The sequence below is a fragment of the Rhododendron vialii genome, chromosome 3a, assembly GCF_030253575.1.
Source record: "Rhododendron vialii isolate Sample 1 chromosome 3a, ASM3025357v1".
In the NCBI taxonomy this organism is placed as follows: domain Eukaryota; kingdom Viridiplantae; phylum Streptophyta; class Magnoliopsida; order Ericales; family Ericaceae; genus Rhododendron; species Rhododendron vialii.
The window spans coordinates 16,784,681-16,812,169 of record NC_080559.1 but is presented as its reverse complement, the minus strand read 5'-3'; the positions used below and the strand labels follow the sequence as shown (position 1 = coordinate 16,812,169).

Below are 27,489 nucleotides of genomic sequence, written 5' to 3'. Positions count from 1 at the left end.
GTTAGTATCAAGATATATGACACGTTTAAGTAAACACATGTCATGACAGAAACAAAAATTACCCAAAATTAAAAAAGGAGTACTTAAATATTAGTCCTCCACCCTAGTATAGGTTATGTTTTCATTCCGGTCACAATTTGAGGTTATGTTTAAATCCTACTAACATTTAAATAATCCCAAAACTACCATTTTTTTCACAATATTTGGGATGATGATAATGATATCATAAAGTTGGTCTATAACTCCAAAAAAATCCAGTCTTACCGGAAATAGCATTAAACTTGGGCAATATAACATGGCAAAATGTATTTGATATTGTAGAAGACATAGACATCAAGGGAAATTTGTATAACTCCCGCATTCAACAGCCCAACCCATTGGGGTGAGGCAGTCAACTTTGCTATACTTTTGCCTTACTTTGAACGCAAAGCATTCGTATCTGTTAAGCAACACTATATATTAAACGATAAATAAAGACTAGCTTGACATCCAAAGTTAACAAACAAATATTGTGATCACTATAAAGTAACACTTTTAAGTTTTAACTAACAAAATTAGACTCTAATGCTGCTTATTCGCACACTTCAGCACATATTTTTAACTAGCCTATTGAAGATGCACTTAGATGCGAAGCTGCTGCAAGTTTTTTGATGCTAGGACCCCTTACCATGGTTATAAATCCAGAATCTCAAGATAATAGCCCCATGCAAAGGTTGTTTTTTGATGCATCACTGCTACTTTACTAAAACAAATTTTTGGAGAAAATTAATTACATGAGACTATACAACTCCTGCTGTCATGCCTTTACATCTCTTTCAAGTATAATCATCTAAATGCAGGGATGCAAAAAGTTAGCACCGGTAATAGATCCATATTGTTACATTTAGCATTAGCCCATGGATTATCAGTCTCCATACCACAAAATTCATGAGAAGATTGATACCTGACTTCTCAGGTTATACCGGTTTTCATATCATCAGTCTCAGGTTAGTTTTCGCATGTATAAACAGATGAATCAACACACCGAAGTGCCTATCTTCTTCAGAAGCAGTAGCAAGGCCAAGGTTGGTCCAAACACTACCTCGTGTAAGCATATGATCTCTTCGATGCAAATGGTGCAGCAGGATTCAAATAACCTTCGGACAAGGTGACCAACATACGGTGAAAAGCCAAAGCTGAAGCTGAGACCAACATCACAAAGGAAACCCAGAAGAATCTCACCAAAAGTACAGGATCTTTCCTTGTGGAGCCAAGTACCTTTGAAAAAATCACTTTGAGCCGCCTATCTCTGAAGATGTAACGATAATCACTGATGGGAGTAGCTAATCTAGGAGACTCTTGATTGCCAGGCCCACTTGCCAAATTCACGCGAGTACCATATTGAGCAATAGTAGTGGCTTGCCCAAAAGCTTCGGACATCCATTGGTATATTATATCGGCAATTACGCGGCAAAGCTGTTGGCGGAAGACAATTGCTTCCTTGGAAACCATAGCTCTGATTAATGCAGCTCCGTCCTGGTAATTAAAATGCGAAGTTGATACCAAGTTCCAAACACACAAAAAATTCACGGTTGTAGTTTATGGGGACAAGACAGGAGATGTCATGCCCTTCCTCCTTCCATACACCCAGCACAGGGTTATCACGAGAACAACTGACATTGGCACCATATTCATCAGTCCAAATGGAACTCGAGATCAAATTTTCTTGGTTCATCCCTCGGACCAATCCATTCCCCACCCCCCAAATCCAGCCCCCACAAATGAAACAAAACAAGTATAGATAATAGTAGGAATAAATAAGTGCTAACTCCACCCGAGATACGTAATTAGAGCATATTATGAATTTTTACTTTTCTGAAATGAGCAAATATTAGTGACTTAGGCTTGAGAGGCGTAGTGGATCAATATGGTTACAAATTACAAGCTCCACTTGCCATTCAAAAAAACAATAACGAGCCCCACTTGCAACTGAAGTCACCAGAACTGGAAAGCATTGACGGGGTAGGAGAAAAGTTTGAGGTAAGCAGTGTGTCCATGGCACGAACTTTACACTGCAATACGACTCATGTGAGAGTTAGATGAGGACCCAACTCTGAATACCTTTTATGTAAACCTGCCTACAATTGTCCTCACTTTGACACACTAACAAAGACATTAAGAGCCAGCATATAATAACGCAAATAAACACATTGGGTAGAAACCTGTAGCACCCAGCAGCAAGCCAATAAACTATGACTATCATTAGCAATAGCATTTAGAAAATCAGGATAAAAAAAAAATGATTCGAGCTTTAGGATACTCACTGCACTCATTAGGAGTCTTCTCATCACAACACCATCTTTCGTTGGGAGGAATCTTAACAGCAAGTTTGCAACATCGAACACTCCAGTACCTTCCTTTGCTGAATGATCCAGAGAAGTGTCACTAGTTGATGCCACAGCCCGGTTCAATCCTTTTCTGAATACCAGTATAAAAAACGTTACAAAAAGGAAACACTAATGTTTATTAGAAAGACCAACTACCAAAAGTGTATCGAATGTACACAAGTGATCCCTTCTTCAAATACGTAGGCGTTGCATCATTTCATGGGCACTGTTTCTGCTATTTTACACAACTTTCCAATAGATAAAAAAAAGCTTGTATGCGCAAGAAGATAAGCAAACATACGGCTTCTACCCTTTTCCCACATAGAAGACATGTTTTGTCAGGCTCTCTTTGTGACTATACAATGTCTTAGCAAAAAATAGGTTAAGTGTAAAACGATATCTGTCAGGAATTTTAAGGAGAAACTGATATACACAAAGACAAAGTTAGTTCTGATTCTTCTGAAGCTTAAAACTTTGCAATGCTAGAAACTGAAATAGGCCTAGGCTCTAAAGAGTAAAGATATTCAGTGAATACAGGAGACACAAACAAAGAAAGGAGTACAACTATATGCAAACAAATAATGCAGCATAGAGGCAATGGACAATGGTTGACTAGAAATTGTACCGACCACAACTAGATCATATGCCACGATCAATCAATAACTAGAAGCCCAATTTCAAACTCTCCCTCTAAACCACTTCACCTACTCTCTAAACCTTCTCTCTCTCAAACAGCAGCTAGGGTTTCAGCTTGGGGGGAGGCGGTGCCCGCCGCCTGCCGCCCTCCAACAACACCCCCGCCCCCCCCCCCCCCCCCCCCCCCCCCCCCTCTTCTATCCTTCTCTCTCTCTTTCGCTCCTTCTCACCTCTCCATTTTCTCTCTTGTCTTCTTATTTCTTTTATTCACAAAACTGATTGGTGGAGTAACGAGACGGTCGGCGAAGGTGGCTCGGGTAGATGATGCTGGCATGAGGGATCTCGGCACTTCCGTCTTCTACTGGTCGTTTATGGGAGCTGAAGTGGCAGTCTCTTGGCGATCGATGATGGGGTCACGGACGTGTCGACGAGGTCCACGATCTAGTATGGTTTCTTGCGGTTTTCCGTCTTCTTCCTCTCCCATTCCTTTTTTCGACCCCAATCCCTCAGACTGTTGGATTTCTCCTCTCCCAGTATGATGCAGAATGGAAATTGAAATATTTTAATAAATAGCATTCTTTAGTTTTCCTTATTTTGATTTTAGTAATTTTGTTAGGGAGTTTCAATTTTAGGAATGAGTGTTTTAAGAAGTATTTAGTTTCTTAGTTTGTTTTGAACTAGCATTCCTATTTTGTAGGATGCTTGGTCAAGAAGAATTAGGGTTGATTTTATTCCATATGTTTTATTTCCTTTTTAGTATTTTAGTAATGCTCTACTATAAATTGAGATGTAAGCCTTCTGGCAAATTGGTTGTTTTTTGGATGATTATTAATGAAATTGAGAGTTTTTCTCTATTCGTGTTTGTGTTTGTGTTTCAAAGAGGCAATCTTTAACATAAGCAAGTTCGTGATCTCTTCTTGCAACTAGTTTCGTAAAAGGAGGCTGTGTTGCATCAGTTGGTATCAGAGCTCTCGTTCCAATCCTGACTATGGCCGGAGGATGTGCTGAAGGTTGAGGTGGAGGAGGAGGTCATACAGTTTATGATTGATGAAGTCTATAAGCAAGATGATGCTGCTCGGGGATGCTTGAGCGAAGGAAAGATTTCAACGACTAGAGCGGAGGGTTGCATCAGTTATACAACGCCTCGAGGCTCAAGAAGTTGGAAGATTGCCTTGCCACCAACAGTTTAAACCTAGCCTTCAAACTAATGCAGATTTTTCAGATGGTGTTTCTATTACCAAACCGTTACCGGGTAACCATATGTCAACAGGGAGGACAAGGGCGGTCAAGGTTGCTAATCGTGATTTGTGACTCTGGGAATCTAATTTGAAGAGCAACTTTCCTGAGATCTAGGAAGGTATGACACCAGAAAAAATCTTAAAGGTTGGTGCAGGAGAAAAAAGTCATAGAAGAAATTCTGATTGAGGGAGACGTAGGAGACTTTCTCGACGATGTATTAAAGGAAGAGTTCGATAAAATATTTTTGGACAATAATTCGTCGCCGTTTCAGTCAGAAATTGATTGGGAGTTACCTCCAAAATTCAATGAGTACCCGGATGAGGAGGAAATTGTCATTCATAAAGTGGAAGAAGTTGTGATGGATAAGCGGCCAATTGGAGTTGTAGGCATGAAAAGAATGATTGGGATGACGTGAAGCACACCGTACCCGAAAGCTTGGGTATGAATGTCATGCGTAATATTCAGAAATTGGAGGGGGTTGAAGCTGATCACAGTCATCAATTTGTGGATCCTTTTTTGGTAAATTTCGACAACTTTGAAAGGAATGCCATATTGATTTTATTTCTATAACAAGAAATTTATCCTTTCAATTTTGAAAACTCTTCTTCAAAATTTATGTTCGAAAAAGTCAATTTGATGTACAAGCTTGATGCGGATAAGTTTCGGTGAATTCAACTATATAAACTCGATGACGAGTTTCTTCAAGCCGGGGAGAATAATGCAGAATGGAAATTGAAATAATTAAATAAATAGCATTCTTTTGTTTTCCTTATTTTGATTTTAGTAATTTTGTTAGAGAGTTTCAATTTTAGGAATGAGTGTTCTAAGAAGTATTTAGTTTCCTAGTTTGTTTTGAACTAGCATTCCTATTTCGTAGGATGCCTGGTCAAGAAGAATTAGGGTTGATTTTATTCCATATGTTTTATTTCCTTTTTAATATTTTAGTAATGTTGTACTATAAATTGAGAAGTAAGCCTTCTGGCAAATGGGTTATTTTTTGGATGATTATTAATGAAATTGAGAGTTTTTCTCTATTTGTGTTTGTGTTTCAAAGAGAGAATCTTTAACGTAAGCAAGTTTGTGATCTCTTCTTGCAACTAGTTTCGTAAAAGAAGGCTGCGCTGCATCATGGCATCTCTCCCCTTCGCTTCCTTTCTCGGTCGTGGCTCTCTCTTTCCGCTCGATCTCCGGTCGGTCTTCTCCTGGGTGTCCAATTTTGGCCTAACGACAAAGAGGATCGGGTGGTTTGGGCGGCGTGGCTCCCATCGTGGTCACTGTTGGGTGCTACCTATTTAGCACGGATACGGACACGAACATGGAAACGGGACACAAGATTTCTTAAAAAATAGGGACACGGACATGGTAGGGGACACAACAAAAATAAATAAATGAATAAATATTTTATACAAGTGGGAAATATAGTTAGATGAATAAGCATGAAGCTTCAATATATACAAATAAGCATCATATATACATCATTCTACACTTTCAATTCACAATATTTGAAGTAATACACATTTACCCCCCAAATTTTTTTTAAAATGGCATATTTAACCCTCTGCCGTGTCCCTCGCGTGTCCCGCTAGAATCATGGATTAAATATATTGGACATGCCATACTTATTTTGCCATGTCCCCCACGTGTCCCCATGTCAGACACGTGCCCCCGTGTCGGTGCTTCATAGGGTGCCATGGTCCTTGGCTAATGGCTGGGGTTGAGCTTCCGCGACAGCTTGGTTGTGTTGTGCACCATGTGTCCCTCCATTCGGGTAACCAATGGCAATTTGGTGGTTGTCGGAGGTGGCTGTTTGGTGGTGGTGGTCGGCTGTCTGTTTTGGTGGGCGGCAATTTTGGGTGGCTGTGTTGGAAGTTTTTAAATAGTTTTGGGTTTTGTTGGGCTAGGCCTAGCCCACTTTTGTGCGTATTCTACAATTTGGGCATTTTAGGCACAGGTATTTTGGGCTTTGACCTCTCGGTGTGTTTGGGCTTTGTTCCCAGCTATATTTTCCAACCTTTGGTCGGAATCCCTTTCCCTTATTAATAAAATGTTACTTTTGCCGATAAAATTAAAAAAAAACCTAGAAGCCCAATTGATTATTATGCAAAAGAGGTTTATTACGTCTACCTTTCAATCTAGGTAGCTCATTTAAAAGTAACCTAAAGCCAGTGGACAAAGAAGACATGGTCCTTGAGGATATAACAAGAAAGCTAAGGGCTTGATATTATTCAGTAGGTTTCGGCAAAGAAGATCTGTTGTTGAGATAAAGAAACACCAAGAGGAAACAAGGAATATGACAAAATATGAATCAATGTTCCAACAGAACGCCAACGATACGAGGACAAGTGCATATCTTTCCAATTGATAATGGATGCACAGACTTTCTAATCAATAAATGAGTAAAAGAACATTCAGATGATTCCTTAGCTGATAACTCTCTTTATGCATTGGACCGTGAATTCATCATTAATGGGACACTTAAATGCATTTACTTGTACATGGCTCAAAGTAAGAAAAGAAGAGAAAAAGACCAGCAAATTCAAGTACTAGATAAACGCATTACATATATAAGCTTTTAGGAGGCTGCAAATGAATAACAGAATCTTAGGTGAGATTTTAAAGCATGAGTACTAGTGTTGATCAAAGATCGTGATACAAGTCCTTGAAAATTAATGCTTTTGGCTTAACGTGATAGCCTACAAGTTGCTAGCAGGCTAGGAGACCTAATTACAAACCAAAATAAACTTACCATGGCCTATGAGGAAAAAGGTTGGTAACTATGATGTGACATATCCTCTAGATAAAAAGCTGCACAAGAAATGACTTGCTAACAGCCTGAGAGGATACTTAGTTCTAAACAACATTATTAAAAAGCAAAGAATATGGAAACTCACAAAGTGGCCTCTACAATGACATCATAGCAATCATAAACACATAAACCAAACCAAACCAAACCAAACCGAGCCTTATGTTCCAATCAATTGGGGTCGGCTACATGAATCTTTTTTTCTCTATTGAGCTATGTCAATGGCCACTTGTTCACTCAAACCTATTAGACTCATATCTTTGCGCACAATAGCATCTAATGTCAATTTAGGTCTTCCCCTCCCTATAGCGTTACTACCCAAAGCTATCCTATCCGCTCTCTTAACTAATGCATCTCCAAGTCTATGGTAGATATGCCCAAACCACCTTAGCCTATTTTCTCTCAACTTTTCCTCTATAGTTGCTACACCTACCATCTCACGAACTGTTACATTTCTAATCCTGTCTCGTCTAGTCCAACCACACATCCATCTCAACATTCTCATTTCCGCTACACTCATCTTGCACACCTATTGTTTCTTAATAGGCCAACATTTTGTCCCGTAAAGCATCGCTGGTCTTATGGCAGTTCTATAGAATTTTCCTTTCAATTTTGTGGGTACCCTCTTATTACATAGTACACCCGTATCACTCCTCCACTTAAGCCACCCCACTTGGATCCTATGAGTTACATCATCGGCAATCTCTCCATCTTTACTAATAATTGAGCATAAATACTTAAAATGGTCACTCTTTGGTTTCTCCTAGTCTTGCATCTCCACTCTTCCTTCATGCGCACTATTGGTACCACTAAATTTGCACACCATATACTCTGTTTTGCTCCTACTTATCCGAAAACCCTTTGACTCTAATGCTTCCCTCCAAACTTCTAATTTCGCATTAACACCTCTTGCAGTTTCGTCCACTAGGACAATATCACCTGCAAACATCATACACCATGGGATATTCTCCTGAAACTGTCAAGTCAACTCATCCATAACTAAGGCAAAGAGGTACAGGCTCAAGGCTGACCCTAGGGCTGTCCACCAAACCGACCCGCCCGACCACCCAACCCAAAAACGGGCACAACGAACGGTTCAGATCGAATGGATCGGTCGGATTCAGGTCCAAAAATCTAAAAAATTTTGGTTGTCAGTCGGGTGTCGAATGCATAGGATAAAATTTCATTCCACCCGACCCGATCGAATTATTATATATAAAAGGGAAAAAAAACCCTACTTTTATTTCATTTTAACTTTCCCCTTCCCAGTCGACAGCTCCACATCCTCCCCACCCCCCCCCCCCCCCCCCCCCCCGCTCTCTCTGGCTATGGGAGGAGAACAAATTAAAGTCAAAAGCAGAAAAAAGAAGTTACCACTATAGCAAGGAGAGACTTTGATGCACTTGGTGGTATCTCTCCCTTTAGATCTAGCGATATCTCTCTCCGTTGACAGTGGCTCTCCTCTCTCTCTCTCTCCGTCAATCCGGTTGTGTGTACTATGTAATATTGTGTATGTAGCTTTCGTTGATCACTGTAATCGGTCGTCTCATTTGTGTGACAGATTATTTCACGATTTTGTGTAATGGGTTTTCTACTTTTGTGCGACTATTTGTTAATTTTGTTCCATCACTCCACTGTGTAATGGGTTTTCAGTTGTGTGTGATATGTGGCTCTCTCTCTCTCCATTTTTTCTTTTTTGATATGATGATTTTGATCACCGGACTGAGTATTTTCCGATCCGCAAACCCGACCGATCCGACCAACCTGAAATACTATGTCGTTCGAAACTGACCCCCCATTCAGTCGGGCTTGGGTGAGCATTTAGCCAATCCGACTAAAGTCGGGTCGGGTTGGATCCGACCAAATCTAACCGCTGGACAGCCCTAACTGACCCTTGATGCAATCCTACTATGATTGAAAATTCACTCGTTTCTCCTACTGGTGATTGAATGATAGTAACGCCACCTTCATACATGTCTCTAATTACCTCAATATACCCTTTGGTCACTCCCTTTCTTTCCAGAACCCACCATATGATGTCTCTAGGCATCCTATCATAAGCCTTTTCTAAGTCTATGAAAACCATATGGAGATCATTTTTCTTTGCTCTATGTTTTTCCACCAATCTCCTCAATAGGTAGATAGCTTCAATGGTAGATTTCCCAGGCATGAACCCAAACTGTTTCACAAACACCGTAGTCACCATCCTTAAACGATGCTCAATAACTCTTTCCCACAACTTCATTGTATGACTCATCAACTTAATACCTCTATAGTTGTTGCAGCTTTGAATATCCCCTTTATTCTTATAGATAGATACTAAAGTGCTCCTCCATTCGTCGGGCATCTTCCGAGTCATAATAATCTTGTTGAACAACTTTGTCAACCAAGTCACCCCCAAGTCACCTAGACTTTTCCACACTTCAATAGGGATACCATCTGGTCCCAAGGCCTTACCCAGTTTCATCCTTTTCAAAGCCTTGACCACTTCGGCCTTTTGTATTCTCCGATAGAAATTATATTTTATGTTCTCGCCAGGTACATAAACTTCCTCCCCACCAAAGCCTCCTTCATGTTTCTCGTTTAACAACTTCTCGGAGTACGACTTCCATATATCTCTGATCGTCTCGTCTTTCACCAACACCTCCAAATCAATACCTTTTATGCAATTAACTTGAGAAACGTCTCTAGCTTTCCTTTCTCGTAGCTTGGCAAGTTTATAAAAATTCTTTTCTCCATCTTTACTATCGAGTCTAGCGTAGAAATCCTCATAGGCTCTCAACTTAGCATCCCTAACGGCTTTCTTAGCTTCCTAGCTAGCCTGCTTGTAGCCCTAAAAATTTTCCTCATTCCGGTCTTTTTGCCACTTTTTAAAGCACTCCTTCTTGACTTTTACCATAATTTGGACCTCGTCATTCCACCACCATGTCTCCTTAGAAATTGGACATTTTCCATTCGACTCCCCAAGAACTTCTTTCAATATTCTTCGAATACCATCAACTATTGTATTCCACATATTGTCACTATCGTCTTCCACTCCCCACCTTATTACTTCTTGGGATGTTCTTTCCTTGAATACCTCTAGTTTCTCTCTTCTTAGCGACCACCATTTAGTTCGTGGGCATCTAGTTTCCTTTCTCCTTCTATTATTTCCCTTGAGACAAATATCCAACACCAAAAGTCTATGTTGTGCCACTAAACACTCTCCAGGAATAACCTTACAATCCTGTCAAGCGGTCTGCGCCTCTAACAAGAAAATAGTCGATTTGACTTCTATTGGCTCCACTCTTAAAGATAATTAAATGTTCCTCTCACTTCTTATAGAGAGTATTCTCAACTATGAGGTCAAAAGCTACAGCAGTCATAAACACATACAAGCAGAATATTACAAACAATAACTGCCCGAAAAACATTCATAATAATGAATCCTGAAATCCATACATGACATGAAGTGAAATTGAGATGTTTTAGCGATCAAATTGAAGATAGGGGAATTGTATGAAGAAAGCAAAAAAAATCATTCATGCAGCCCCATCTAATACTCGATGCAAGACATTTTGAAAATTAAGAACAAGAAAATGCTTTGATCAATATACTATTGTCATGTCGCACAGAATGGAACTTCAGGAAACACCATCAAATCTTGAAAGTCAGTTCACCATACTGCTTAGCCCATTTTCTTTCAATGAAGAATAATACATTCATTCAACTTGGTAAAGAAAGCTAATGGTATAACAACCAGTAGTTTCCAAACTTCTAAACCAAGAATGGAAGAAGTATTAGCTTTCCTTTCAAAGGTTCAATCTGGGAGTTGCTACTACCTGGTTGCTCCTGTTCTTAAGAAAAGTGCAAGCTTTTGCCACTGAAATTCTTTTCTTCTGTTTAAAACAACCTGCACAAGAAATAGGAAGTTAGAACAAAGAGATTCCAATAAGCTACTCACAAATCTTCTCATAGTTTAGATGTTACCAGCATAGAGATCCAATCTCCAGTATCTTAAGAAGTCATGAAAGTAAGCTATCAAAAAGCATGCCGACAAGCCAAACATTGAATAGATAATTAATGTGTGTTTTAACTTTTCTCTACTACTATATAACTTGTGTGGTCTCCTAATAGATGAATTGAACCCATATATGGTTCTCAAGAAAGGTTGTCTCCTAATATCAAGCCACACAGAATTAATGTGTCATTTCTTTTCTATGCTTTGCTTGGTTGTACCTAGTTAGGGATGTCCAACTGTGTTAAGCTTTCCATTATCCTTTATCTCATTCCTAGGCTTTCAATTTGATAGTTCTAATAAAAGTGAGGATAAAATATTACTGCTATACTCTTGTATCTGTTTTCTAAGAAGCACGGATACGGATACGGGATACCGATACGATACAGATACGCGGATACGTGTTTTTTCTTCCAAAAAGCAGGATACTATACGTTGAATATAAAAATAAAAATAAATAAAATTCCAAGTTAACCAAGCAAAATAAAAACCCCCTAAAATCAGATTATACTGTTAAAAAAAACCCTAAATCAGACGCTAGAGAGAGAGAGATGAGAGATGGGAAAGAGACAATATATACACACACACACTGATACACAACGAGAGAGAGAGAGAGAGAGAGAGAGAGAGAGAGAGAGAGAGGGAGGGAGGGAGAAAGACGAGAGACAAGAGAGAACAGAGAGAGAGACTTCCAGTTGACGTCGTTGTCGAGAGAGATGATATATCGATCGTCTTCTTTTTCTGCCTTTCATTCTCTGTTTTCGACTTGGCCAGGAAGGGAAAATAAATATGAAGGCCTAATTGCAGTTTTGACCCATATATTTTAAGTAATAACAATAACTTTTTTTACCCCCGCGCATATCCAAAACGTATCCACAACGTATCCAAGCGTATCCGAAACGTATCGGGACACCAAAAATTAATTTCAAAAACAGGATACTCTAAAAAAAACGTATCGGATACGTATCCGGAGCGTATCCATATCCGATACGCATATGGTACGTGATACGTAGGCCAAAATAGAGTATCCGTGCTTCATAGTCTATTTTGGGAAACTTCTCGGTCTTAATCGACCTATCATTTTGATTTAGTTGCATCAATAATAATGAATCAAAAGCCACCCTCAATAGCAACTAGGGTAAGAAAACATCCTAAAATTATTAAACAAAAAGTCATATGTTGCTTTTGAACATTTTATACCAAGTGTAGAATTCTCCTTGTTTCTGCTGTATTATCGGTGAGAAGTTTTCGAACAACAAAGGGATATGCAGCTTCAAATGTCTTAAAATTTGGATCTGCAGCTACTGCCAAACCTGTGAGGAAGATGTTAAGAAACAAATACACATTACTCATCAGTTGAGTTCAGAAATAAAATCATCATCAGAGAACATCACATAAAAAAAAATAGTACATAACATGTGCATGATACATAAACGGAAATGACTGAAGCAAAAATTATCCTTTGTATCCACAACCAGTCTACCACAATGCCGGGGGGGGGGGAGAGAAAAGGTTGAGAAGTTGAAGTTGTTGAACATGTTCATCTTTTATCCTCTGCTTTTCAGAGATTAGAGAAATATATAACAATTGTTCAAAAGTCTTAAAGCATCAAACTTAAAACCAATTGGCAATGAGTGGAGAGGCCACCCAGGCTCATATACTAGTTTTGAAGGTGATTATTAACCGATCAGGGCAAACTCCGACACTTCCCCCGCATGTGTGACCCCCGACTAGCACGTGGAGAGTTAAACACACGATCCATAACACATGGATCACAACAAACAACAGTGCACTTATGGCACAAACAAGGGGGAACAAATTCACTGAAACCTTAGCTCTACCATGTTAAAGCATCCAACTCACAATAATGAGTAAAGAGGCAGCCTAGGCTCATATACTCGTTTCCGAGGTGATAATTAACCGATGTGGGACATACTCCATCACTCCCCTGCACGTGCGACCCCCGACTCGCATGTGAAGAGTTTAACAAACGATCCATAGCACACAGATCACAACAAACAACGGTGCACTTGCGGCACAAACAAGGGGAAACAAATTCTCCGAAACCCTAGCTCTAATACCATGTTAAAGCATCCAACTCAATATCAATTGGCAAAGAGCGGAGACGCCGCCCAGGTTCATATACTAGTTTCTAAGGTGATAATTAACTGATGTAGGAAAAACTCTAACACTCCGCCGCATGTGCGACTCCTGACTCAAATGTGGAGAGGTAAATGAGGATCCATAACACATGGATCACAATAAACAATGGTACACCAATGGCACAAACAAAGATGAACAAATTTTCTGAAACCCTATCTCTGATACCATTTTAAAGCATCCAACTCAATACCAATTGGCAATGAAAAGTGAGGCCGCCAAAGCTCATATACTAGTTTTGGAGGAGATAATTAACCGATAGAGGACAAACTCCAACACTCCCCCGAACGTGCGACTCCCGACTCGCACGTGGAGAGGTAAACAAAAGATCCATAACACATGAATCACAACAAACAATGGTGCACTTATGGCACAAACACGGGGGAACAAATTCTCCGAAACTCTAACTCTAATACCATGTTAAAGCATCCAACTCAAAACCAATTGGCAATGAGTGAAGACACCACCCAACCTCATATACTAGTTTCCGAGGTGATAATTAACTGATGTGGGACAAACTCCAACACTCTGCCGCACGTGCGACTCTTGACTCGAACGTGGATAGGTAAACAATGGATTCGTAACACATGGACTGGTAAAGTGTTTCTTTGTATTTCATTGTGGGATTGCAAAAAGTGGCGGAGTCTTGAAGCATCTTGGTTGTTGTGGATGGATTAGGATTCTATAAAGTAAATATGCTACATTCATTCTTGCTACAGCTACTTGTTCAACATAGGAAATCCGGTAATCCGACTCTGATCTTTCCTGTATGAGTTAATTAGATCTAATAATAAGCAAAGGGACTAACTGGCCGTTAGGTCTGAATGGTAGCAGCTTTTAGTTACCACATGAGAGTGAGTGAACAGACTCATAGCTCCGGACCTATAGCACATCACAACAAACAATGGTGCACCTTGGCACAAACAAGGACTATCATATTAAAGCATCCAACTCAATACCAATTGACAATGAGTGGAGAGGCTACCAACACTCATATACTAGTTTCCGAGGAGATAATTAACCAATGTGGGATAAACCCTAACCCTCCCCCGAACATGCGACCCCCGACACGCACGTGGAGAGGTAAACAAACGATCCATAACACATGAATAACAATAAACAACGGTGCATTTATGACAAACAATGGGGAACAAATTCTCTGAAACCCTAGCTCTGATACCATGTTAAAGCATCCAACTCAATACCAATTGGCAATGAGTGGAGAGGCCGCCCAGCCTCATACATTAGTTTTGAAGGTTATAATTAACCAATGTAAGACAAGCTCTAACACTCCCATGCACATGTGACCCCTGACCTACACGTGGAAAGGTAAACAACGGATCCATAACATAAGGATAAAAACAAACAACGAAACAAGGTGCCATAAGGCATAAACGCGGCAAATCGGTGAAGAGAATCTTGTCCAAAAGCCTCCAAAAGTCTAGCTCTAATACCATGTTAAAGCATCCAACTCAAAACCAATTGGTAATGAGTCGAGAGGCTGCCCAGGCTCATATAATAGTTTTGGAGGTGATTATTAACCGATATGGGACAAACTCCAACAAAATGTAAACCAGTCTGGTTATATTCAATTTTTTCCGGCCATACAAGACAAAAGGAACTGCTTAATTGTTTGCCTCCAAGAAGCAAAACCAATACAATAAAGGGTATAGGAAATACAAGATAAATACGCATGTCTTACGCTACTATTTGCAAATAATGATAGAATAAAAGTAACAGAAGAAATTGTTTGCAAATCTAACATGAAAGAAATCGACCTTCCAAGGAAGCAAGAGAACGCAGGACAAGTGTGTAGTATGGCGGCATGCGGAAATGATACTTGAGGGCTACAGACCAGATTTTACCCAACACCTTCACAATAATAATTTCAAAGCATCAGCCAGCCAGTTATTGATATAGAGAAAAAATAGGACTCATATGCAAATTCTAGAAAAGATGAAAGTTTCAATCTCGCCATGATTCAACCGAAAGCAGCATCTGAAAAAGTTATCCAGTTCTACAGAAAAATCATGTAAGGCTATATTTATCCACAACCGACGCTTGACTAAGGAAATAGATAAATATTGACATCTTTTTCCAGATAGACATTTATATCTTTTCTATTTGAAATTTGATCCATTTTGCAGAAAATCCCCCCTCGAAAATATTCAGCCCAAACAGATGATGGGAAAAAAAAAGCACCCTCCTGAATGTAGGATTTCCTTGTAAACATAAGAAGCAGAAACTGTGGGTGTACAGTGTAGTGTTAGGTTTGGAAACTTTGGATAACCATCCTACAATTCAACTGGCCTATCGTGGTTGAGAAAACAATGTAGAAGATGAAGGTTAAAGTACCAACCAGCACACCAAAGGCCCAAACAAAGACAAGGACCTTAGCTTTCGGGTCCTGAATGCAAATGGGCAAGTGGAATTTCTTTTATGATCAAATCTTTGGATTGCATGAGCACAAAAAAAGTGAAGGCTCTTACAGTCATCATTCAACCACCTCCTACAGAAACTTTACCGAAAGGCGAACATTCTATGCATTCATTAACGTCACGATCCTGAAAGTGAGTCAAGGTTGGAGAGGACAGCAAGTGAGGACAGACTAAGGAAATCGAGCTTGTTCATCCGCACATGATACATGGCTACCCAAAAACCTTGAACTGGATTTATTGACTACATAGGCATTTGTCAAGAAAACTTCCAGGCAGTATGGAGAAAGAACCAAAACAGCCCATAAGTTCTCCAGGAGTGTCAGAACAATCGCTACGCCTTTTCCCAAGAGGTATTAAAAACCCCAAATCGGACTAAGATGAACAAGGCATCAAAACAAAGTAAGACTCAACTCCTAAGAGTAACACTAACATCCCGGTAACACAGTAAAATAGATTATTTGCTAGCCATGAAAGTCAAATTTGCCTAGGGCCATTCGCTAAATGCAATATGACATCATTGTCATTATAAAGCCTCAAACGACATCATTCTTACCTTACTAAACTTGACATCAGGGATTCCGTCTTTAAATTCTACCTCACCCAAGGCATCTTCCAGATCCTGAAGCATTGAGTATACGCCAAGGGCTAGTTTATTAGTGGTCGTTTAAAAAAATTAAGAGAAACATATGGTATCTTTTCCAAAATGTGCTTCATTAGAAGACTACAGAAGTAATGGCTTAGATAATGCTACAGTTTTAAAGAATACGCTTCAAACAGAAGGAACAAAAGTAATGGATAAGACAGTAAAACAGTAATAGTTGACATGATACCATGGTAACACGCCGTATATTTGTTCCCGGCCTCACAACATCCATATCGGTTAGAGCTTGAACAAGCAATGACCAGTTGCCATTTACTATGTGCACTATGGATGCAAGCATGGCAAATTGATGCTTCTTTTGCATGCGACAGAGTAACCCAAAATCTAGAAACCTAGCACATGAACCATAGGAACGGTGAACAGCAAAATTGCATGTATATTTTGAAATCTTTAATGGATGACAGAAGTTGGAAAAAAGTAGGTACCAAGGGGAAAAAAATTCTTAAGAGGAAAAGAAACAAGTGTACCCTATTTCTCCCGTTGATGTGTACCGCAAGTTTCCAGGATGCGGATCAGCATGCAATAAACCAGTTTCAAGGAGTTGAATCAGTGATGCCTCCACCCCTTTATTAACCTAGAATAGGTCATATGATAAGAATCTGTATGCAGAACGCGCCTCAAAAATTAGCCGCTCATAATAAAATTGCATATGAACCAGCTAATTATCCTTGAAAAATTGAAATAACAAACCAACACAGGTCTATTGGAATGTTTGGTGTTTGGGCCACTAGCTAACCCATTTATTCAGTCCACGCTGTACAACTATTACTTTGAGCCCTTCACTCTCTCCTTGTACAGCTTCAAATTTTAAATTATTTTCTTTACCTTGTGAAAGGTTCAAGGACTATTTTTGACTTCGTACCAGGGTTAATGAAACTTTGATCAGTTATCAAAAGACTTGTATTCAAATCATTACAAACCAAATCAAGAAGACGTCTTCTAGCATCACTCTGCTTCGGCTTTGAATAGTCGGATCCATCACCGACAGATACAGTAGTAGACATGTCAATTAAATCTCTTGGACTCTCACCAGCCATCCACTCCATAGTCAAAACTCTCTTTCGACTTAAATGCTGATAAACTTTTGGAGCACGAATAAATGGAAATGGAGCATGAGCTAGCTGTAATGGAAATGGAACAGAAAAACAGTTAGTCTAGAACATATCATTAAATCATGGAAACGACAAAGCACTTAAGACCCGCTTCCCCCGTGTATCCTGACCCGAATGCCACAAATTAGGCTTCATTAACTTTAGTACGATGCAGCTATGGCTATGTTCCGTTCCATAACATAACATAAAATGGTCCTCAGATTGTATTTGGTAGAGCTTTCCAGAAAGAACAGTACTAGTGTTTACACTTAAAGAGATTAAGTTACAGAAGCGCAGGTACATAAGCAGCAACTGGAATTGAGAACACGACAGAAAAGACATGGTCGTGAAAGGATTCCTCAACATACCCTTCATCGAATGCGCAATATTTTTAACTTCTGGTGTGGACTACTTTAATTACACAATTTATTACTAGATATCCAAGATTTCAGACTCTCATCAACTTCGGCAGCTCTGCCCCACCATGTCCATCGTGACAAAAGTGTCAAGTACGTAGGAAATTATCCCGGTGACCCTTCATAAGACCCTAATAACTAAGATGATAGAAACCAATTAAATGCATCTGGAAATCAAAATGAATACCATGAACTCTGAAGCATTTGCAGCTTCTAAAGTATAATCCAACTCCCCAACTAAGCCTTTCCCGAGTTCATCAGCATAGAGCCGAAGATCACTTTTTCTTTTTGCTATCTTTTGCAGCAGCCCCAACTGAAACAATTGATTCTGTAAGAATTTACTGCTTCAATTCATAAAATATGGGACAGCTAGAGGTTGATACAAACCCCAAGGCGCAAGATATAAATATCTCGAACTACGACGTGGCGCAAATTAGGACGTTGAACTTTCACAGCGACGTTGATTCCTTCAACGGTACACCCTTTGTAAACCTGGTACGTTTGCCAAATGATACAAATGACATAAGAAACAAGAGCCAAATGCTCTAAGAGAAATAAAAGCCACATGACCTCTAGAAAATAGAAGTTTTACACGATCCAGAAAATCCACCTGACCAAAAGAAGCTGCAGCCACAGGTTCCTCAGAAAGGTGACTAAAATATGTTTCTACAGGGGAACCTAATTCATCCTCAATGATCTCCATAGCCAAAGTCCTGGGAAAAGGAGGGATTTGATCATGCAGCTCAGACAATGCCTGCAATCATAACTAAAATGAAAAATGAAAAATGAAGTGCATTGTACAAGTAGCATTTGATGCTGTATGGACTGCAAACAGCATTCCAACAGAGAAATAACTATGAAGCTCCAGAGTTCAAGTAACAGGGCAAAAACAAAATTTTGTATCCATGGGGTGTTCAAGGAGTTCATTGGCAGAGTGTACTTATATTAGTTTTCTAAATGGCGGCCGCGGAGATGCTCGGCGGCAGCCTGCCGCTGCAATTATACCCCTTGGCGGTTCATTAGGCGGAGCTTGGAGGCTGCCTAGGCAAGCTAGGCGGAGACATTTTTGTTTTTAAAAACTATTAAAAAAAAAAACATAGAATCTCTCGGCGGCCGCCTAGGCGGGCTAGGCACTTGGCGGTGGGTCGCCGCCCAACTAGCACTGAGCGCCTTTTAGAACACTGACTTATATATGTCAATAAGTCAACTAACTCAAAACACTTGAACAGCTCTAGAGTACTTAAAGTACGATACTGTAGAACGTTTACTATTCTGCCGGTCAGTGAAGTGTTGCACACCTAACCCAACACACTTTTTCACACCCTTACCCTAAAAGGACACTTTGAACAGATTTTACCTGTACTTAATCCACCAAATGAAGTAACCATAAAATCTAACCAAATTTTTGTTACAAACTTATTTAGCAGGAAGGAAAACAAAGAAAATCACATTAAAATTGTCTTTATCATCAAACTAATATCATAGCATACTTATAGTGCCAATTGCCAAAAATAAAAAGCAAAAACTCAAAAATAAGTGAGTATTCCTTCGTCTCACCTTGGAAATTCCAGAACCAATAATATCTGGCCTTGTGGATAGGGACTGACCGACTGCATCAAAAGCAAAGGCATAAATGAAACTAGAGTCATAAGCCCCTCCATGCAGGTGAAGGGGAAAAGGCCCAGACAAACAAGCGCAAGTACGAAAACAAAAGCAAAAAAAACTTAGTGTCCGTGCTTCTTTCAATGAATTTGCATTTTACCTTTGATAAAAGTGGGTCCCAAGTTTAGCATTGTTTCTTTTAGAACCAACCCAAAACCATATTGTGCAACATCTCCACCAATACTATTATCCATGCTTGACATATAAAACTTTTTGACCCCTGAAGTTCGAATTCTGATTGCAGCAGAAGCAAATGCAGAAAACACCTTCAAAACATGAAACATTCACCCAATAACATGCATTTTACGTCAGAGCCACTGAATAGTTTCTCATTTTGATAACATGAAGTACAGATGAAACAATAGTTCAGAATGTTGAATCAGTTTTACTACCTCAAGAAGCCGAAGGGCCACAACATGAGGCCTGCAAGTGAAATAATCAGCAACGTCTTCTGGATCATAGACCTCAGGAAGTGGCTTAGTCCAAAACTTAGCCAGATAGTACAAATAGTAAGCATATGCCTCCATTGCTTTGAGATCAGCAACGAACAAATCCACACCGGAGAGCTCTGTTAGAATACGTTCCAGCAAATTACCAATACAGGCCATTAAGGAAATCATGGAATCTATAATTAACTGGTCACTTGAGAAGCTTGTTGTGTAAAGAAATCAAACTAAAAATAACTATGACAGAAGAACAAGAAAAGGATATATGCACTAACATATATTTAAGCCCGATATAACTGCAAATCCTTCATTTCTCTTGACCGTAATGGAGTAAATTCCTAGTAATGACGGTTTCGTATTCATTCTCAATAGAAAAAAATCTTAATCTTGAGCTCCTCTAAGCAAGACTGAAAGGTAGTCTACAATACTAAGAAAGCTCTAAGTTCAACGGGAAAATATATACATACAAACTTAAACAGGGCCTATTATTCTGTTGTTGGAAATTGTAAGGGTAAATTATATTAAACCCCCACAGACTATGACCCATTTTCGAGTGGCCCCTTAATGTATAAACTCAGACACTTGACCCCCTTAATGTACTTGAGTTTAGACAATTGCCAACTTCTGCTAGAATTCTGTTAAGATTTTGGATGGGAGTTGTCATCTGCCAAGCACATGACATGGCTAATAAAATCTAAAGACAAAACCACCGTATTCATTTGAAGCCTTTGAGACCGTTTTAATGGTTTCCCCTTTATCCTGCCATGGGCTCACTTGGTCAAATAGGAAACATCAACTGCCACTGGTCCACTTGGCAGTCCTTTGTCTTTTTTCCTCCTTTTAAAAAGACACTTGGCAGTCATTTCGAACACAGAGAGAGAGAGAGAGAGATTGTTCTGATCTTCTGACTGCTCAGTTTTTTCAGAGGGGAGGGGACACATGGGCAAAAAGTCCTCTTTTCTGAGATAAATGTTCCAAAAACCGGTGTAGGGGACTAAACCGAACCAATGTTCTAAAAGTCGCTCGGCACTAGTCGGGCGGTCAGCCACCTTCGAGCGATTAAACGGATTAATCGGCAATTAATCGGCACATATTAATTAGTAATCGGTGATTAATCGTTAGTCGGACCTAATCGGATAGGCTCTGCCAACGATTAATCGCCGATTAATTCCTTGTTTTAGAACACTGAACCGAACAGACTCACTGATCCCTCAAAATTTTGGGATTCCACAATGAAAAATCCAAGTTGCCTTTATTTAAAATACCCCCCAAATTTTACATGTCTGCTTGTTTCTTGTATAGAAATTCAGTGACCATTGTCGGCAACAACTCTGCCACCGACCACCCACCACCATCTCCATAAAACCCGTCCTCCACGAATCAGTAACCACCTTCACCCTCAACACATTTGGCCCCGCACAATCTCCATTGGAAAGCACTGAACTCGAATCTTCGTCAATTGAATCCTCCTTCTCCAGTTCCTTGCTTGTGGTAGTACCGCGGCCAAAGCACGGGTGGATGATTGTTCCGCCTTCTCTCGTGAGTCCTCTTCTTCCTCTGATTCTTATTCTTCTTCTTCACTTCTTTCTTCCTTCTCCTTCTCACTTCCTTCACTATCATCTTCATTAGAACGTCTAAGTTCTAACCAACCTCACTGCAAGCCGGGCCTCAAAATCGCAGCACCTCGAGAACCTAAAACTTAAATGTTTTTCTTAAGGTTCAAATGTTTTCCCGAGGTTTGAGCTCCATTGTAATCCTTTGGCTTTATTTCACCATCGAAAGGAAAAAATTATGAGAGGTAAAATTAGCAAAAGAGGGGTCTCATCCATTGAGAACACCAGAAAATTCCTAGAATTAAGGCTTAAAGAAGTTTGAAGCCCTGAATTACATACAAGGGCATAGAGAAAATCTTTTTAGTGACTTTCTTGGGAGACTCGATGTCCTTTCCCCTAGGAGGGAGTTCTTTGGAAAGAGAACAAGTGTAATATTGGGAGGATTCCACCATGTTAATGGTCCATTCAGTTTTACGGATTTAATTTGTTGAAGGTGAATTTTGTTTTGGAGATGGATGTTGGTGGAGGGTGGTGGCAGGAAGTGATAGAGACGATCGAAGCCTTGATGGAGGGTGACGGTGGAAGTGAAAGAGGCAATCAGAGCATTGGTGGCTGGGGTGGCTAAAGGATGTGCATAAGGTTTTTATTAGTGGCTGTGGTTGCTGTGGTGAGAGAGAAGGGGAAGAGATCAGATGGTAAATTAATAACTACATCTAGGTGTTTGAGGAAGACTGAGAAAGAAAGAGAAAGGGCAATATGGTTACTGGCTATTTTCCCTTACAGCATCTCACTGCTACTTTTGATCCATATACTTGAATGGGGCTACATGTCTGAGTTTATACGTTAAGGTGACAACTCGAAAATGGATCATAGTCTGAAGGGGTTTAATCTAATTTACCCAAAAGTAAACTTGAAAAACGGAGAAAATATGACACCATTCACTCTCTATTCGAGAATCATTCTTCCCTAATCACGAGAAACTATGAGTTGCGCATAATATACAAAAATCAGAAGGGGAGAAGAAAAATCTGAAATCAAGAAGGAGAAATCTATACGCTTATCACTTTGCCAACCACTGTAGTTGATTCTACTGGACGATTTTCACAATCAACACAAATCTTTGTAGGTCTGCACAGGTAAACCGTAATTCTACACTGCACAGTACTATGGAAATTGTATTAGTTGGTCTCTATTTGCCTTAAAACCACAAGGTTACGAACAGTTAGCTTACTGAAGCACGAGTTCAAGTTGTAAGTAAAGGAAGGCAGGTCACTCACTCGGTAAGGGAAGCTGCGTACAGAAGCAGGAGAGCATTAACCACCATAAGTACAAAGATAGATGCTCATATTAACACATGTTTATTCTCGGGGCAACCCAAACTCCTTAAGCCTTAATGACTTCATTGCTTTGTATGATATAATACTATGGCAAAGTTTACCATATCAGTTGGGCAAGTATGTGAACACACTCGTAGATGTCTGTCTACAATTGAAAAGAAATCCATCACTTCGACATTCTTCTAACCCATCTCAACACTACCCAACATTGCTTATAGAGTCTCACAATTTCCTGATTTCTTGGGTACATGTTGCAACCAAAAGTCAAGCATGTGTATCCCCTTTTCAACATGAGAGAAGAATAGACCGTAGTATCATGAGGAATAATGCACAAGCTTAACTTGCTACTCTCCATCTCTACAAGATGTCCTAATAACACAGAAAAGGCGAAGGACCTACCTAACAAATGACAGGTTTCACTTATTGCCAACAGTGACTGGGCCAGTGATTTCAAAAGCGCATGAAGCGCGCGCTATAGCGCGAAGCGCAGCGCAGCGCAGGTGTTGCGCTTCGAAGAATAGCGCTATAGCGCAAAGCATCAAGGCGCACGATATGGCGCAAGGCGTAGAGGCGCACGCTTTTAGTCTTTGATCCAAAAATTGATCCGACGGTGCAGAATACACATCCGATGGCAGCGATGCACTGAATAATTTTTCTTTTAAGTCTGATTTAGCCCTAAATCAACCATACGATTCATTCCCAGCCTAACCCAGCAGCAGAGCAGCTTCAGGCGATCGAGATAGCACCTGCAGCTTCAGTCGATCGAGAGTCAGTCGATCCAGAGCAGCTTCGGTCGATCCAGAGCAGCAGCTTCAGTCGACAACAGCAACGGTAACCTCCTCCTCCTCCTCCTTCTTTCTTCTTCTTCTTTCTTCTCCTCATCTTCTCCGAGAGGACCGAGACTCTAGCCAATTTTTTTTTTCTCTCTCTTTTTTTTCCTCTTCTTTCTTTTCTTTGAACTCCTAGGCTGTGGGCTGCCGGCTGGTGGGCAGTGGGCTGCCGAGTGCCGGCTGTGCCGGCGCGTAGACCTCTGTGATTTTGTTCTCGAGCACCCAACCATTTCTCACTTTCATGCTGATATGAATCATCTTCTCCTGTTTTGTTCATTTTCTTTTCTTTTCTTATTTTTCCTCTGCCTTTTCATTAGCTTAAGAAAAGATACGTGGGATTTTTTTCTCTCTTTGATGCGGCACCATTGAGCTTTTTAAAAAAAAAAAGACTAATGAGTGACATTAGACTACAGGGTAGAGGATGAGTTTACTACACACAAATCACTATAAATCACACCCATGGAACCAGTGTGCTGCGTGCAAACTTAAATCAATGATTTCATGGATGATATGTTATGTTTCGTGTTTGGTACTTTCGTTTAACCAATGACATGTTATGTTTTATGACATTTGAAAGTTTTACAAGTGTTTGTCTGTCTTGAAAACTTGTTCTAATAAAATTTGCCTCGTTGCGAAGGGAATTTTTTTTTTTGCGCTTCGCCTCAATAAAGTGCGCGCCGCGCCTTGCGCTAAAGCCCCAGGGGACTGTTGTGCCTCGGTGCGCCTTTCGCTATTTAAAACACTGGACTGGGCAAAAAGAGTATTTTGTCCGCAAAAGCAATCTAATACAGTCCAATCTCAATAATTAGGCTCAAGAGAAACCTTATTATCACATTAATGAAGAATCACTCACTAGTGCAATCTGTTCTCTGTATCCCTATTTCCTGCAAGGGTTTTTCTCGCTTATTTTTTTCAAACTCCCATCACCACTGGACATAATTCCCCCAGCATGATACCACTGCTAGCTTTACCACAAGCTACAACTTTGCACTACCCCAACCTGTCTTCAAACCCATCCTCCACACAGCATCAACTCCAATTCAGCCACCACCTCAAGAATGTCCTTTCTAGACCCCAACCCCACTGCCACGTCACCAATGTAACTTCCTTATTCTCCACCTCAAGGATAATGTATTATAAAAGTCTGCCTCAAATTACTCATCAAGTTATTTGAGTACTCATCCAAGAAAATAAAAATCATATTCCCTTGTTTTCTGAGAAAGATGCTCGATTTAACATATCCTTATCTCGTTTTCTTATTCAACAGACGATAAAAGAAATAAAATCAAGACCAGAAACAAACCCCTCAAATCCTCTTCTGTATCCTTATCTCGTTTTCTTGTTTTTCGGATTAGACTCACTCGGGCATTTACCTATCTATCTATGACAAGGGAAGGAATCACACCCATACTGTTGTGAATTATTTGGCTTAAATCATTGTTGCAGGAATTTCAAGTTTTGATTGTTGAAGAGCCCATGCAGTTAGTGATAATCGGGCCGCTTCTCATATTGCTAGCAATCCAGTCTTTCATGAGCTCCATACACATTGAGGTGCCATTTTCATTTTGTTCGTGAGAAGGCTCCCTCCCCCCGTAAGGAGATTGTGACACCATAAGCGCAGTCTCAGAACCAACTAGCAGATGTCTTTACCGAGACACTTTGAAACCTCGCATGCTGACGCCATGTTCCAAGCTGAGGATGCTTGATATATATGCTCCTTTTATTTTTCTTCAGATTATCGATTGAGTATTTTGAATTTCTTTGTTCTAAATCTTTTCTGCTGCAGTTCTATTAAAGATGAAGTGCCTTAAGTGGATGAATGGCATTACTAAAAACAAATAACTTTGTTACATATTGTTGGGTACTATTAAAATTTCAGTTCCTGAATGAAACCAGCTAGCTTGGTCTCTTAAATTATTTTTGGGAACAAATGAAGTGATCACTTCTGACATGATCTCTAGAAAGCATGTAAAGTGATCACTCCTATTTGCTTTGGTTTTCTATTTTATTTTTTCAATATGCTCTTCAATTTCCCTCTGCCAAGGAATAGATTGGGAAATCGAATCCTTCCTCAGGGGAAGCTAATGCTCTTGACAAGGGAGCTTTGGATTTAAACCAACCTATGGTATTAATTGTTAGGATCAAGCGCTTACCATCCTACCAAAACCCGTGCTTTGGTTTTCTATTTTATTTTCTCAATAGGCTCTTCAATTTCCCTCTGCCAAGGAATAGATTGAGAGATCAAATCCTTCCTGAGGGGAAGCTAATGCTCTTGACAAGGGAGCTTTGGATTTAAACCAGCCTATGGTATTAGTTGTTAAGATCAAGCGCTTACCATCTTACCAAAACCTGTAGTGGTAAAGGCGCAACTCTATTTCTTTATACTAAAGCGTATCAGACCCCAAGCGCCACGGTTCAACCCACGTGGGCAAGATGCTGGCCCACGACCAACATTAGTCATCTCATGGTTCAGGATAGGCACAACTTGCGATTAATCTCTGATGGTTCAGGATATGCATAGCTGTAATTTCTTACATAGGCTTTCATACAGGTATTTTGATGTTTAGTGATCGCTGTAAACCTACCTTTTGTTTGAGACAGTTTTTTTTTTTTGAATTCATTTGTTGGACAAGTAGAGTTGGTTTGGAAGAAGGGAAAGGTGTGGTATGGCACTTTTAGACTTGGAGAAGCAAGTATAGTTCGTTTGGGAGAAGGGGAAGGTGGGGTCTGATAGTTCATTTAGATTGCGTGGGCACGAGTTATCCCCTATATATATGAATCTTGATTTGAAAAGTAGATTTTGGATTTAAGCGAGTTGGATCAAAGCAATTTGATAAACACATATGTCTGCACAGGCAAGCCGTAGTATGTATACATACAGAGATAGAGATGGAGAGAGAGAGAGAGAGAGAGAGAGAGAGAGAGAGAGAGAGCGCTTGAGCTTATAACCTGGATAGAAAGGTTGAGGCCAAGAAAGACGGGGAAAGGAAGGGAAGTTTGAATCTTCGAGATTGCGAAGCCAGATAAGGTCGTCTAGGGTTTTGGATAGCTGAGAGATACGGAGAGCTCCATTGGCCCACTCCACGCCTTTACCAATTCGATTCTTTAGGAACTGAACGTCCTTTCGAACCACCTGACCCAAATGCCGACCCAATTTCCCCACAACCCGCCCCCCTTGCGTTCGTCCCGTCCTCCTCGGAGCCCCCACAGTCGAGCGCGAGACCAACGGTATCGCCACCGGCGTCGGAGATACGGCTCCGATAAACATTATAGTGTAGGCCCTTATCACTGAAAATTGGTCAGGAGATTAACGGCGGACACTAATTGAGTGTGTATGTACATGCCCACTACTAGACTGGGAGAGGTTTTGTGGGTTTTCAGTAGTGATGAGTGGGGGTGTAAACTGGTGATTGGGTAAGTGGACTCTGATTTTGATTTTGATGGATTTTGCTGGGTTGACTCATTCACACTCCTCTCCGAGTGGACGAGATGTTTGACTCGTAGTAGAGAAATTCTTAAGAGTTTTTTTTAGTAATAGAGTAAATTTGTTCTACAGTTTTTTTGCTACCTAACCATATTTAAAAGTTTCTTCTAAAAAGTTTGTTTTGTAAATTTCTTTTACTAAATTTTTTTGGTATATTCTAATAAAATGGAATGCTAACGTCAAATTAATTGAAAATTAATATTTTTGCTAGAGGGCTAGCAAAGTTTAACTTGAGGACATTTGATGTACACGTTTTAGTGTACATTACAATCCTTTAGCAAAGTTTAAATTGAGGGCATTTGATGTACACGTTTTAGTGTACATTATAATCCTTAAATTAGTAGTACTTTGTTAGACTTATTTTATATTC

At 40.0% G+C, this 27,489-nt stretch overlaps 1 protein-coding gene across 5 annotated transcripts; it reads right to left on the bottom strand.

The window, feature by feature from the left end:
- Positions 1-683: 683 nt before the first annotated feature.
- On the bottom strand, positions 684-27,113 carry LOC131318750 (uncharacterized). Of its 5 annotated transcripts, XM_058348708.1 has the most exons (17): positions 26,585-27,109; positions 19,862-20,037; positions 19,570-19,735; positions 19,365-19,417; positions 18,400-18,561; positions 18,195-18,299; positions 17,995-18,120; positions 17,221-17,421; positions 16,768-16,874; positions 16,470-16,632; positions 16,193-16,258; positions 14,980-15,073; positions 12,242-12,354; positions 10,866-10,936; positions 2,304-2,457; positions 1,922-2,051; positions 1,381-1,515 (listed from the first exon to the last, which is right to left on the bottom strand). In XM_058348708.1, the coding sequence occupies exons 1-16, from the start codon at positions 26,901-26,903 to the stop codon at positions 1,938-1,940; spliced, it is 2,190 nt and encodes a 729-aa protein (XP_058204691.1). In that variant the 5' UTR covers positions 26,904-27,109; the 3' UTR covers positions 1,381-1,515; positions 1,922-1,937. The 5 variants fall into 5 exon arrangements, with proteins under 5 accessions (XP_058204689.1, XP_058204688.1, XP_058204691.1 ...); XM_058348706.1 differs by lacking the exon at positions 1,922-2,051 and having other exon boundaries at positions 684-1,515; positions 18,418-18,561; positions 26,585-27,113; XM_058348705.1 differs by lacking the exon at positions 1,922-2,051 and having other exon boundaries at positions 684-1,515; positions 26,585-27,105.
- Positions 27,114-27,489: the final 376 nt, after the last annotated feature.